The sequence below is a fragment of the Panicum hallii genome, chromosome 9 (assembly GCF_002211085.1).
Source record: "Panicum hallii strain FIL2 chromosome 9, PHallii_v3.1, whole genome shotgun sequence".
Taxonomy (NCBI): domain Eukaryota; kingdom Viridiplantae; phylum Streptophyta; class Magnoliopsida; order Poales; family Poaceae; genus Panicum; species Panicum hallii.
Window position 1 is genome coordinate 64,435,442 of NC_038050.1, and position 14,707 is coordinate 64,450,148.

General features: G+C 52.3%; 1 protein-coding gene across 1 annotated transcript; it reads right to left on the reverse strand.

The window, feature by feature from the left end:
- Positions 1 to 6,946: 6,946 nt before the first annotated feature.
- Positions 6,947 to 8,447, reverse strand: LOC112876095 (sex determination protein tasselseed-2). The gene is made up of 2 exons (XM_025940136.1): positions 8,073 to 8,447; positions 6,947 to 7,937 (listed from the first exon to the last, which is right to left on the reverse strand). Exons 1-2 carry the CDS (start codon positions 8,225 to 8,227, stop codon positions 7,097 to 7,099), a joined length of 996 nt encoding a protein of 331 aa, XP_025795921.1. The 5' UTR covers positions 8,228 to 8,447; the 3' UTR covers positions 6,947 to 7,096.
- Positions 8,448 to 14,707: the final 6,260 nt, after the last annotated feature.

Sequence of the window (14,707 nt, forward strand, 5' to 3'; positions counted from 1 at the left end):
CGAGGGGGCATTGTTGGTTCCATGACGAGAGAAAAAAATCCAATTTAATATGGACAAGTTGGTTTTCCCGGTGGCAAGAAATCCAAAACCTGCACGAAAAAACTTCCCGTTGGTGATGGACGCAGCGACGCCGGCGGTGACGTCCAGTGCTAAGTCAGCCTAGTGCTTGTCATCGAGGAGGCACTAGCTCATGGAGATCCCATCGAACTAAAATCGAAGCCTAGGTCTGCGCAGCTCTCGAGCTCCTCGAGGTCGTCGTCCGCGAGGCTCCACGCGGCCGTCCGTCCCAGGCCCGCCGCGAACAGGATGGGTCTCTCGGCTTTAGGTCGCGCTACCCGGCAGAGAGAAGGGCCGACGGAAGGGAAGAGGAAGAAGATGAAAGGTGGGCCCGAGGGTAAAAGGGTTATTTTACACCTCCTCTCAGCTAAAGATGGTTATTATACTTGACTTGGTGGGCTACAGCCCAAATAACGCTTTCACAGTGTGTTAGATACAAAATCTGATCTCAAGATGTGTTGCAAACAAAGCTACATTTTCAGAGTGTCTCACGTACAAATTTCCCTTATTGAAAACTAGCTGTCTAGCTAGTACTCCGTACTAATATAAATATATAGTACTATATAGTGTACTACTAGTAAGTATCGTGCAGGCGATCGGCCACGACGCGAGGCCTGATCGGATCGGCCAGCTGAGACAGACCAGGCCAAAGCTGGAAAGAAGGCTCGTCAGTGCTCTTGATGAGTCAGCCGGACCTTGCAACGCAACCATGGGCAGGGCGGCAGGCCTGTGACACTCTGCGCACGTGCATGGAAATCCCGAATCGTGCACGTGTAGTGTAAGGCGCGGCGCCCCACACGTGTGCAGCATGCTGAATTGGACGATTGTGCTCGTACGTGCGTACTGCGTAGAGATATGGGGACGTCGAAGAATCCGTCTCTTGTTGAGTTTTGCGCGTGCGGGCAGCGGACCTGTTTTTTTTTTTTCTTATTCTTTGCGTTCTTCTAGATGGCGCGTTGGGAGTGGCTGTCATCTGGCCACGGGATGATCTCCATTAGGCCTCCTCCAAAAGGATGGCGACGTCGGTAGCGTGTGTCAGCACCTGGGTCTTGCTAGCTGGAAGGTAAGCGATGGTCGCGAATGCAAACCGATATAAAATATGATCCCACCATCTTAAGCTGCAGAGATCAATACTCTGACAGATTCCTAGTCACGATTTTTTTCATTTTTTAATTATTTGAACTCCACGTCAACTAGCGAGGTCGATAGCTCCTTTGGACAAGGCCCAAGAAGTTCAGATTTCGTTCAATTATTGTTTAACGTGTTTTGAATTCCATGCTAGCCAAACAGCCAAACAGGACAGGGCGGAAACATGCACATTAGCTGAGAAAAACTATAGCCTTGTTTGGTTCCTAGGAACTAAAGTTTAGCTTAATAAGAATCTTGCCATTTAGAAGTATTAAATAAAATTTGTTTATAAAACTTTTTCACGGATAGGTGCTAATTCACGGGATGAATTTAATGAGCCTAATTAATCAATGAGATGAATTTAATGAGCCTAATTAATTCATGATTTACTTCGGTGATGCTACAGTAACCATACATTCTCTAATCATGGATTAATATATCTCATTAGATTCATCTCGCAAATTAGTCTAGGGGTTCTGCAATTAGTTTTGTAATTAGATTTTATTTAATACTCTTAAATAATAAGATTCTCTTTAACGTGACAGGGTTAAAGTTTAGCCCTTCGAAACCAAACATCTCCTATATGTCGCCTAGGATATGGCCGTCTATTTTGAAATGTCTATTCATAGCATGTGCGGCTTGCCGCTGTATCATCGCATATACCCGCTGGAGATAACAATATTCTGGAATAAAATAAAAAAGGGTGAAGATAACAATATTCCAGAGATAGAGATTGCATGCAAAATAAATTATTTCAAAATATTTTTATCTTAGCATGTGTGATGATGAATAGACGCCCTGTGTATTTGGGACCTATAGGGAGCAGCAGAAGTGCAGAACACGCGAGGAAAAAGGGCCGAATTTTTCAGAATAACCACTTTTACAAGTGGTGGGCCAAACCGGCCACGTTTATGCACTCCCGCTCTGGCCCAAAACGACGCCCTCTCTGCCGGGAAGCGATACATAAAGCCCATCCTGCCTGGCGACAGGCTTGCTTACTCGCCGCTTTTAGGAACAACCAACTGAACTCAAAGCCCGCCGGACGGGAAAGTGTTCACGTTCGACCTACGAATGAGCAATATCGGACGGGTAAGCCCATGCAGGCAGGCCAAATTATGGCCTGCATGAGTCGGTGGGCGAAGATCCTTTTTCCTAGCACTAGCAGGCCGGGCCACCTTCCGATTTATATGCAGCAGCCAGCAGGCCTTGACCCTGAAACGAAATGAGACCGAGTAGGTCGTCGAGGCTCCGTTTATCTCGGTTGGTTCGCGAGCTTCGTACTCGCTCTCATGGTGAGCGTCCACGACTGTTCCTGTAGCAGGCAGTTGGATGCACGTAGCATCGAGGCCCTCAGCTTAGCTAGGCTGCCCTAGTTGCCTCAGTTCTCTGGTCTTCTCCTGTATGGTCTCCTCAGGATGACCGGCAGGCAGCAAGGACACATGGCGGCAGAGGGGCACATGCTAATGCCTATTATTGCTACAGCCTGATATGAAACTTAGCCATCGCACGGCGCAAGCTGCACCCAGTCCATCGGCCGATCCCGCCGCGCTAGCAGACGGCGATCTCCCATTCTGACGCGGCACAAACGCCGGGCGCACGCACAAGCACAGGTTCGGGCACGGCCGGGCGCGCGCTGCCGCGATAGCTGGACCCCGTGTTCCGGGGTCGGGGAGGGGCTCCCGGCTGCCTCGCTGGCGTGCAGCCGCGCACTGCTCCATTGACATGGCAAGTAGGGGCCGGGGCGACGGGTAGTGGTAGGGGGCGGGTCTACGCCACGCGCCTGGGCGACGTAGCGCGCCCCGTGTCCCTGTGTCGGGCGTCACGTACCATCGGCGCGTACGGCCTGGGTCCACTTACACGCAGCCGCAGAGGTCACCGGATGATGTTACTGCTCCAGTAAAACAGTCGTAACTTGTTTTGCCAAGCGAACTTTCAACGGCGACGGCTTGGCCGGGATGGAGGGGGGCGGGGGGCACGTCTATTTCTCACCGCAGGATCACCTCCACTCGTCGGTTCTTCTCCTGCTCGGCAGCTTCCCTCTTCGGAAGCGACAGGTAGCAGACTCGTCTGCCATGACAGTCCAGCTCGTTTCAGCAGCCTCTTCTTCCATTCTTCTCACAGCGTGGTAGTACAGAAGAAACCCAGGAACGAAAGCCACGCGCACGCGCGGTGACAAATGTCCAGCCGACGCCCGAGCTGGAGATATTCACGGAGCGAAACAAAACAGGGTTCCATTCCATGGACTCATCAGCGCACCGGGCCAGCCGAATCGCCCCCGCAGTTCCGCAACGCACAGTCCACCAGTCCAGGGTCCGATTCCGGCGCCGGCAAGCGGACAAGCGCAACAGCCTCCGCCGCTCCGGCCCTCCGCTTGTTCGGGGGCGCCGCGCCACCGAAATTTTTACCGCTCCGAGTCCGAGAGTCTCCGGCGCGATCCTTGAACGAGGCACTTGTACTGCTGCCGCACTGCACTTGCCCTGCTTTACCGTCATCGTCCTCGTCCAGGGACGCGCGCAGATTTGACGGCAGGAAAAAAAAACTGTCGGCCGGCTCGGGGGAAAGAAAAAAAGCTGTAAAAAAGCGTGGCGCCGTCACGGCGCCCGAGGTAGATCCCCTCGACAACAGCAACATTCTAACGCCGCGGTGGTAGGGCAAGTACGCCCCTCCCCTGTCAGAGCGGAGCGGGCGGCACACCGCTCCGACAAAATGTTCAGTTCTGGTTCGGCGCATCGCATCACAATTCACAAGGGAGTCCAGCGATCCAGCGGGAATGGTTCGGCACGGAACCTGACCAATCGAGCGGAGACGCCGGGTTCGTGCCGAACCGCGGCAACCAGGCGCCGGCGGGCGGAGGCCGGCCTCCCCATTCCAGGCCTCGCTTTCCGGCGTTCCCGTGCTCGCGACCCCGGACGAGACGACAGCGATTCGAGCGTTCGGGGGGGACCGGGGGAGCCTGTCCGGTCGAGTGGCAAGGCGTGCGTAGCTTGAGACGCCCGTCGCTTCTGTTCCCCGCCGGCGATGGTGGTTGGATGGTTCGGTTTCTTGCGCGGCCTGCGCGCGCACTGGACCTACGGCTGCGGTTACGGATTCCAAAATGCCAAATTCGAAATCGCGAATTCTTGTCTTGTGGCAGTTGCTTCGAAGTATCTCACGTCTACAGATAATATGCTCCATCTTTTCTTATCTTCCGAAAGCATGGTTTTTTTTTTCGTTTTTCCGGAGAACAGGGCCGCCGCCCGGTTACAAGTACGCAAATGCGCTAGTGGAGGACATATTCCTAGCCGGATTGAGCACGAACGGAGCAAGCTCGAGCCCCTTTTCCAACGAAACAAATGACGAAAGAAAGACACAGGGCGATCGAAAAAAAACGCGCAGACAAAAACCCGGAGATACCTGGCCTTTGGCAGAAAGCCCGTTCGAACCTGACAAAAACTACTCAAATATTCTCTCCCTCAGCACACCCATACGTGCACGGGCATAGAAATTAAAAATCAAGCGACATTCGACCTGTAGACGAAAAACAAGTGCGGTTATGCTCCGCCTGGTCATAAGATCGAGGAGCTGCATCACCGTCTCGTCATGAGCACCTTAAAATCTAGCCCGAAAGCTCTCGCCGGTCCGCTGTCCACCAATGGGAGAGCATATATTCCACCCACCACACCTCGGTTTGTTCCGGTTAATAGCACCTGTTTCGCGTGCTCGTGCAGACGCCGCGTTTCTTATCTCAACTGGAGGAAGAGGAGGATCCAATCCATCCCCTTTCCGTTACCATAACGATATCTTTTTTTTTTGTCTAGTGGCAAAAGTTTGAAGTAAAACCTTCTTTTTTTGTGTGTGTTCCTTCATTTAGAAAACTCTGCGTACCTTTTTTTATTCAAACCGTGGCAGGCTTCGCAGCTTGTCCTGTCTGGCTGTGACTAGTCTAAACAGGGGGCCTGAGCAAGATGTGTCGTAGTTCCAGCAGTGCTGCCTCGTCCGTCTCGCTGTCCGTGAGAAAAAAAAAAAGCCATCTCCGTCCATCGCATTCTCCGTACCGAATGCTCTGTCCCTCGAGCCGGAGTGCCGGACCCGGACCCGGACCCATGCAGCTCGCTCGCTCCCACACTACAGCACACACTTGCTTGTACCCTACTGCTCCGCTGTCTAGTGGCGGAGGCGGGAGCGAACGGGGTGGCGACGGCAATGCCGAGCACATGCGCCCGCCATGCTCGGAGCCCTGTTGCCGCAGGCCGCGGCAGCGCTCAACGAAACCTGCGCGCGGCACGGCTGGTGTGTGCTTGTGTGACCAGAGAGGCAAGGCAGGAGCCACGCACACTGGCTCCGGCGGCCAATTCCAAATGTTTCTTCGAACCAGTCTCGTGTGTTTACTCCCTCGTTATTTCGTTAGAATTTTGATCTGTGGAAAGGAGAATATTGTTGCAGAAGCTGCGATGAATTACTACTTTTACAAGTTCTTCTTGGTTGACTGTGCCGGGTTTTCTGCCGCTAAAGATAGGTGGCTGCGGCGTCGGTCGCAGCCGTGCAGGCAGGTCTCGTGATCTCGTCAAAAACTGCGCTGCGCAGAGAGGACTTTGCCTTTGCGATTGCGCGCATCTGAACTGCTGAAACATTAGTGGGAGCAGTTCGCTTCCCGGATCATGACAGATGCAGTGACCGGATCGCGTCGCGTATCGAGTCGAGGTCCCTACGCGGTCGCGGATCTGCAGAAGCCCACCCGTTCGTTTTGTCCAAAAGTCTTCTTTTCTTTAAGCTACAAAGGGTTTCTTTCTTCTTGCCTTTTTCAGCTCTGCAACTGCGACCGGAATCTGTTCTAGCCCAAGTTTTTCCTGTTCATGTTCGTCATGTACTCATATAGTTGGTTCTATGTTGGGCTATATGGTTGAGTAGGAATGATGTGGTTTTCAATAGAACAACCACTAAATCTTTCTTGCAGGTGGTTTTCAGGGGGACTTGCTGGATCAGAGAGTGGTCGTTGCTGTTTAAAGAGGAAGAGAGAAATGAGCTAAAAAAAGGATGCAGGATGCTGGAGACTAGTGTCATGGAGCTTTTCAACAACTTTGGTTGGAATTTCAGCTATAGGATTAAGGCTTAGCTTTTGATCTTGTTGCTTTGTTTTAAACTTTTCCTTTTATGGTGCTTGTAGTCTAAGTACTACTTTGATCTGGACTGTGTGATGCTGTATACATCCATGAATGTTGGGTGTAGAGGCTGGAACTTATCTTCCTTTATCTAAAAATGTACGCATATAGTTCAAAATTCAGAAACCAAGTCACCGATTCCACACGCATTTTGTAGGGCTTTTTGGTCCGTTGTTCTTCGTCTATCTACATTATGAACCTATACATTTTCGACTTCGTGGATTCTTCAGATGCACTCGCTCGCGGATTGGCGGATTGCAATATGAGAGCAGACAACTAGTGTGCTAGTGTTTCATGTCTTCTGAACAGCTAGCCCAACAATTCAGCGCAAACACTCTCAAGTGGACCATAAACATGAGCTCCAATCCAGAGTCCCAGGGCTCAAGCTTTTCTATGAGTACTACAGTCCAATCGTACTTATGCTGTTGTAGTGTTGTTCTTCAATTTTGTTGGTCTTTTTCCACGTACATTGTCAGCTACTGCTCATAAATATTTCTACTGGTTTGGTGCCACTACAGACAGCGACTGACTATTCAATCATCCAACTGGTTCCTCATTCACATGGCAGGACCACCAGGGGAAACCAATTCAATGACCAGCAAAATGCAAATGCAATGCTCAAATGTTCAAGCTAGACACTTGTTGATGAATCAATCAACCAAATGAAATCACTTCAAGTACAGCTGCACCGGCTCCTAAATTAACAATCTTTTTTCCTCTCTCTCTCTCTCTCTCTAAGAACTAATTAGCGCTGCAATGGGATGAGATCGCGTTCATAACCCGATGAGGTTTCTCGAGGTGGTGACGCCGCCGTCCACGACGAGGTTGTGGCCGGAGATATATCTGGACTCGTCGCTGGCCAGGAAGAGGACCGCCTCGGCGATGTCCCTGGGTCTCAGCGTGGTGCCTTTGAGCGTGGCGAGTCCCCTGACCACCTCTTCCATCTTGTCCACCTCCTCGTCGCTGGGAACGGTGATGTCGAGGTCGAGGTCGGCGTCGCCGGCGTCGTCGTGGCCCTGGCGCCAGGCGTTGATGAGCATGGGCGTGGCGACGCCGAAGGGGGAGACGCAGTTGACGCGGATGCCGTGCGCGCCGAGCTCGCAGGCGGCGTTCTTGGTGAGACCGACGATGGCGTGCTTGGAGGCGGTGTAGGCGTGGGGCCCCAGGCCGCCGAGCACGCCGGCGACGCTGGCGACGGAGACGATACTCCCCGCGCGGCGGGGCGCCATGGCGAGCGCCGCGTGCTTCATCCCGAGCGCGGCGCCCAACGCGTTGACGCGGAGCACGCGGTCGAACTCGCTCGCGTCGAAGGAGAGGATGCTCTTGGCGGCGCGCGTCTGGCGGCCCAGCACCCCGGCGTTGTTGCAGTAGACGTCGAGGCGGCCGCCGTGGCGCGACAGCGCCCAGTCCACGGCGCGCTTGACGTCCTCCTCCACGGACACGTCGCAGCGCACGAAGCTGACCTGCGGGCCCAGCGCCGACGCCAGCGCCTTCCCCGCCGCGTCGTCGATGTCCGCGATCACCACCCGGGCCCCGTGCTTCACGAACAGCCGCACGATGGCCTCGCCGATCCCCCGCGCGCCGCCGGTCACAATGGCCACCTTCCCGTCCATCCTGCGCGGCAAAAACAGGCCACCGGCATTAGCCACAAGAAGAACTCCAACAAACCCGGGGGGAAGAAAAAAAGGACGCGGCTACTACTACTAGCCAGACAGGGCGAGACAGCGAGGGGACAGAGCAGAGCAGTACCTCTTGGGCATGGGGGTGGGCGCGACGGCGGCGCCATTGCCGTCCCAGGCGTGGTGCGAGGGCGACATGGCGGGCTGGTGCGCGTGCGCCATCTCGGGGCGGAGGTCCAGGGTCGGCATGGCCGCCGCCGCGTACGAGGCGAGGCTGGCGTGCATGTACCTCTCTCTCTCTCTCTCTCTCTCTCGGCCGCAGCTCACGCGGGGGACACAGGAAGCGTGTGCGAGTGCGTGTGCTTGTGCGGGGCGCGCTCCCTCAGCTGTGGCCTGTGGAGTGCTTCCCCGGACGGGGGACCCCTACTTATAGCGCCGGGGCGCGAGCGCGCCCGGCTCCCGTGCCGTCTCCCTCCCTCCCTCCCTCCCGCGCGGTGCCGGTGCGCCCGTCGCGGCGGCACTGCACATTCGCCGAACGCGAGACGGAGACTGACCGGACAGAGGGAGCGGCGTCCGTTGCCGTGAGGCAGCCCGCTCCGCAAGCATATCCGTGGACTGCGAGATGGGGACAGCCGGACCAGACGCGCCGAGCTGGGGAGTTCGGTTCCGTGACGTCGCGAGAGGCCCGGCTGGGTGGGTGATGCTGGCGGCTGCGCGTCACATGGTCGGGGCGGCGCTGCTCTGCTTGCTTGACCGCGCCGCTTGTGCGGGGGATGGGCAGCCAGGTAGGGTTCGGCGCGGCGCCGCGGCGGAACCGCGGGGCGGGACGGGACGGGAGGGAGCCGCGCGCCGTGCTGGCTGACCTCCAGCCAGGACAGGTGGATCTGCGTGCTCGGACTGGAACTCGATCATGGACGTAAGTTCTTCTGTTCTGGCGTGGAGTCCTCGCTTACCCAGTGTGTGGACGTGGACGGCTGGGGCAGGCAGACGAGTTGATCAGCAACAGCTGCTGACAAAAAAAAAAAAGAGGAGCGGTGGACGAAGCGATCGGTCAGCAGCACTTGCCTCTTTTTGAACCGGGCAAATGGAGAGGCTTGGTCAACTCCCTGCTAAAAGGATAGCGGGGTGCCTGTTCATACGAGGTCTCGACATGACTGCAGACTGCAGTTGGGTAGGTGCCGACAGGAGGGCAGGGCGTTAGTTCAACGATGCAGGTTGTGTGAGAACTCTTCCCGCGTACGTGGGGGGCTCGGTCTCCAGAGTCCAGAGGTCCAGTCGATCCAAGCTGTTTCGTCTTTGATCTCTTCCGAATATACTAACACGGGGCTGCGGAATAATGGTCCTCGATGGAAATCAAATTTATAAGGGGTACGTGACTTGCTACGCAAAGGTGCTTCGTGGGGAGTTCTAGCTTCCCAAGACAACTAGGCGAAGGCGGGTGATTCGACTTGGACGTACCACGTACTAGTTGATTTCCTATTCTATCTCCATTTGGTCCACTGGCTTCCTTGATCGTGACCGGAGACCACGCATTCAAGTCTGGCCACAAGGCTTTTTGTTAGGCGAAATTCACCCCCACGCTTTGAATTTGCACGCCCAGAGTTACATTTTTTTAGGACAGCTATCAAGCATAGCAATTCGTTGTTCCTAATGTTTTTTTTCCTTCTAAGTACGTGCCTGAGTACGCATTTCTAAGCGTTAATTTCTGGCTCCCATTGCATCACCAAACATCTCAAAAACAAATATCACCTACAAATGATAACACAACCGTAAGATATAATTTCTATATCCAATGAACTAGCACTAGTAGTACAGGACACCCTTGACACTAGTTGACCCTAGTGCTTAATTCCAACCCCAGAAACCAAACAGTCCCATCATACACACAGGAACGGACTAATCGTCGAACCAAGCCCATAGCAAACGATCGCAACTGCCGGGAAAAAAAAAGTCAAAAGGGAAAAGGAAGCTCTCGCTCGTAGCAGCAGCCAGGAAGCCTCCCCCTCCTCTCCGGGAGCTGGAAGAAGGTGCGGAGGGGAAAAAAAACGCAGATCTGATTTGTTCTGCCCTTTCAGGTCCACACCTAAACAACTGACCAAATCTTGGCCTCACCTAAACCCCTTTGAATGCACGAGCTGATCTATCTATATAACGGCTTCCCGGTCGTGCTGCGGCCGAAAGCAACAAGGATTCCTCCCTGTCACGCACACGTACACACAGCTGTGCTTTTGTACGCGTGCGGTGTTTATTTTTGCCTGGTTGGGGTACGCAACTACCCATCAGCAGTGAAAAAGTAGTGACATGGTGCTTGCGTCATCACGCTCACGACAGGGAAGTGAGGTTAGTTTTGGGATTTTACTTAATTACTGAGAGATAAGCGACACTTCTGGGTATAAGACAGCTAAGTAGCACATCATCTAAAGATAAAATAGTGATTGGATTAGATGATGAGTGATCACTGATTAATGTGCATCAGGGGCTCTGTAGTAGCCTCTCTCTATATCACTCCCGTCAAAAAACAAAGCATGCGGCAACACTCGTGCGCATTAAAGAAAAAACCGTGAATATATACTGCATTATTGCCCCTCGACTTTATTATACATGTAGCCGCGTTCGACAACAAATTTCGAAGTATACTCCGCGTAGAAATAATGTCGTATTCTTAGAGAGCACAAGTGAACAACCAACAAACACGATCGAATCCAGGAGACTTTATTCGCTTAACTAATCAGGCATCCGAGCCAAGCCAAAGAGTACAGTGTCTTGGAGAAATGGAGAGGTCCAAATACACGGAGGTCAGCTGCACGGAGCGTTAGGGCAAGTATGGAGTAGTCGGTCTCATCACACGTCATCTTGAGACGACTGAAACAAATAACCTCTACAATATATCGTAGTTTTTACTATTTCGTAATAGTGTCATATTCCTTAATATGTAGAATGAAAAATAGAAATATTATAAGTAGCACGATAACGACAACTCGTACAATAGTAAGTAAGCGGTCTCATAATCCTTAATTTTAGCCTATAAGACGGTTGTTTCGTGAATCAAATTATCTCATGCAAATTACCATAAATTCTTTTATGATATGGAGAAGAGAAGGGGAGGAGAGAATAAATTATATGAGACCGCTAATACGTAGCAACGTGCCGTGGTATTCCCTTGGCTGCGCGGTGCCTGTAAAATAATGCCGCTCGCCGCCAGTTCAGATCGGGAGGTAGGGCTAGGCCAGGCTAGGCTAGCCATGTTCCTGATGCAACCAAGCTACGCCAAGCCATGCACGCATGGCTACGGGATCCTGCATTGTTAGGCCGGCAAGCGACGCAGCGGCCAGGTGGGTGGGGCGCCCGAGAGTCAAAACTCAAAGGCCCCGGCCAGTAGGGGGATTATATTCCCCGATCATTGGCGCCTGAAAAGACAAAACCGATGGGTGTTTACACTGGTTCAAGGAACTGCAGTGCAGGTGCACTGGTCATCATCTGATCATCTCGATCGTCATCTGCAAGCTGGTTCAGTCGGGGTGATTGGCGTCACCGCTGCAAGACGTGTAAAGTCCAATTTTCTTTTCTGAGAAAGTCGTAGCACAATGGTACACCGGCAATAATACTATTGCTACCCTGCTATCTCTTGAAGTTTTTTTTTCCCAGTTTGATATGATTGGCGATACATCTGGCAGTACTTATCATCTAAAAACAGAGGCAAAAAAAAGAAAAGGAGCAGAGAGATGTCGGGGGAAGGAGTAGCTGGGGAACAGAAGATTGATCTCAGAGAAATTAGGAGCGCAGGATTGATCTAGTAGGATCGTATGATCATCACCCGTGTGAGTCACGAGATGATTAACAAGTAGATCTTCGGTGGATCTGTATCCCGAGTCGGTACTATAATACTGTACGGTCAGATTTGGTTTCACTCTGTATTGCAACCCAATCTAACACATCATCACCGAATAATTAGCTTCAACACAAAAGGTGAACACATGATTAGCTTCGAGGCTGGCGCTGTTGTGGCGTGATAAAACAACGGGGGCAGGAAAGATTTGAGAGGCGCCATCAAATGATACTAAGTAGGGGTATACTTATTAGTTTAGTACACCGGCATCAAATCTTCATACCTGTTTCATCAAAAGAAAAAAAATAGAATTTTAATGTACTTACAAGGACTGCGAAAAACATCTAATGTTAGGATAGGCAGTGCGAGGCACACTGAAATATTTAAACCAAACTTTGTTCGAACTTGTAACTTAGCGAAAAGTATTTGTTGGAAGCATAGGTTTGGGTCCAATAATTTCGAACTTCCTCTGATAAGAGTATGCATGCATGCCTTCATGAGGGGGTTTCTATGCTTCTGTGTCGATATGTAATGCTATTCGGAAAAAAATATTATAAAAGATCGACATAACAGTGCTTGTTAACAAACAAAAATGTCACATGAAAAGGCAGAGCAAAGCAGCGCGCACATGCGTCGCCCCTTTGGTCTTCCTTTTCACAAAGGTGGGACCCACTTGAAAAAGATTATTTTGAACGAGTTTTGTACGAAAACACTTAACTTCACGATCTTTTTCTTTAGAAAACTTATTTGAAATATTTTTTTCTTGAAGAAGTTGTACTCAAAATTTACTTTCAAATACACCCTCAAGACTTTTTATGAAGAATTTGTCATGAAAAACTTTTATTCATAAATTGATATTAAAAAATCTAGAGGAAGGCGCCATCAGGAAGCTTATGAGGTTTAATAATCAACTTTGTTCTTTCATGCATATTGAGCTGAACACGTACATATTCATTCCCCGATTCGGTTCGATCCAGTCAAAGTTAAATCTTCCTTTCTACCAGAACACCCACACGGCGAAGTTTGAACTAGCGAGCACATATGTGTTGGATGAATCCAATTCCGGGCATCCATCCAGACGATCGGTTTGGAAGTCTCGTAGCAGGCTGCTCGCCTTTCGGCCCTTTACACGCACAAGTCCATGGCTTGGGCTGTAAGTTTATGACCTGCCTCGCTCGACGACTCCTCCGTTGACCGGGCCGGTCAAAGGTCAGAACCCTGAAAGGCTTCCGAGCCTAGAAGGTGGAGTAAAGAAGCATGGTTTGACTCACCCAAGCTCAACTAACCACCTACGCGTGCAGTAGGTCCCCTGATTTGACTCGCAGTGGGGCGCAGCGCAACCGTGCAACGCCGGCGGCCGCACCGCAGGTCCGCAGCCTTTCCCGGTGAAAACGATGCCCGTCGGGCACTCTCAGGCCGTCACCATCGATCAGGGCCCCCCGTCCCGTGCTAATGCAATCATCCGCCATTAATCTATCCCGTTTCGCTATCGGTTTGGTGCGTCGACTTGAATTAACGAGGACCACCCCCGATCTGATGAGCTCCTCTGATGGCAACTTGGCAACGCCTCGTCGGGTTGACTCGTTTCCGTGCGAACAGGGTCTGACGTGTTCTGGTTTTGTTCTGGAACGCAGCGAATCGCAGTCAGAATCAGAACTCAAGCGAGGAGGAAGAGCGTTATCATTTCTTACCAGTTTCCATTTTTATCAGCATAAAAGACTCATTGCCAGCTCCAGCTCCCCAGCAATCCCGATCCTCATGATGTACCCTGCTGCTAGATTCGGCGCGGCAGATGCCTGATTCTGATGCCGGGTCTCGGCGCGCCCCGTGCGCCGCCCTTATCCCGGCTTAAACTTAACAGCCCCACTAGCCCCACTTGCGCGGCTCGGGCGCTCGCGCTGTTGTTTTCCTGGAAGCGGAAGCAGCGCTGTCGCGGAGGTCACCTCGGGGGCCAGGAGATCTTTGCGAGTTTGGGCCCGGGAGCTAACGGCCCCGACAGCAAAAGCTAGCGAGATTGAGCAGTGACGGAGAGCAGCAACTTGGGCGCCAGACAATGCTGGGATGCCAAAAGGAAAGGGGAGGGGTCGCAGATTAGTCCTACTAGATTAGCCGGCAGCACAACTGGGGAGGAGGCTGCATTGATGCCCTGGGGCGCTGTATTATTCCAAGCCGAGCTGACAGGCAGCAACTGTTGTGTAGGTTGGCGCTGCGATTCCGAGCAGAGCGGAGGAGAAAGAAAAAATAATAAAACAATCCAACTTTCAAGCGTTCCAGGGCGGAGTGATGCGGCGGCAAATCGCAACAGCGGAGCGGCAGTTCCGATCGAATTTGGCTGCCGTTTTGTTCGGGTCGATTGGATTTCGTACGTCCAGGTAGCGGCCCCATCAGTCTGTTGGCAGACGCCTGGTCAGTCAGGCAACCGCACCATACAGCCTCTCAAGTCTCTCTCATCTGAGCTCACGAAGAGCCTAGGAGCATACTCTTGACGCTGTAGAAACTGGATTTTTTTTTTCTGAGACCCAGTAGAAACTGGATTCGTTTACCCTAGTAGCACATCTGCAGCAGGCAGCGCAACTGCAGCAGCAGCATCGTTGGTCACTTGGCGCAATGCCAAAACCGGATGGCAGGCAGGCAGGCAGCCAACGCTCAGAACCACTGCCACCACCGGCTGCCTTATCCTGGCTCTAAAATTGCAACCCACTGGCCACCAGTCTAGTGTTTAGACCCACTTGGCACTTGCGCAGCTGCATGCAGAACCAAGCCCATGCAGCGACGCTTGCGCTGGCTGTCCTTTTACGGTAAGCGGAAGTGGCGCTGTCAGTTTGGGCTCCAGATTAACGGCGCCGACAGCTACAGCCGCGAAGATCAAGCAGAGCAGCCGTTCATATTCTATTTTTAATTAGTGAATCAAGCAGAGCAACTTGCATGGGCACCAATAT

Coding starts and splice junctions, on each gene's coding strand:
- LOC112876095 (XM_025940136.1), bottom strand. CDS start 8,227: ATGCACGCCAGCCTCGCCTCGTACGCGGCGGCGGCCATGCCGACCCTG. Junction 7,938..8,072: donor CCCACCCCCATGCCCAAGAG/GTACTGCTCTGC, acceptor TTTGCCGCGCAG/GATGGACGGGAAGGTGGCCA.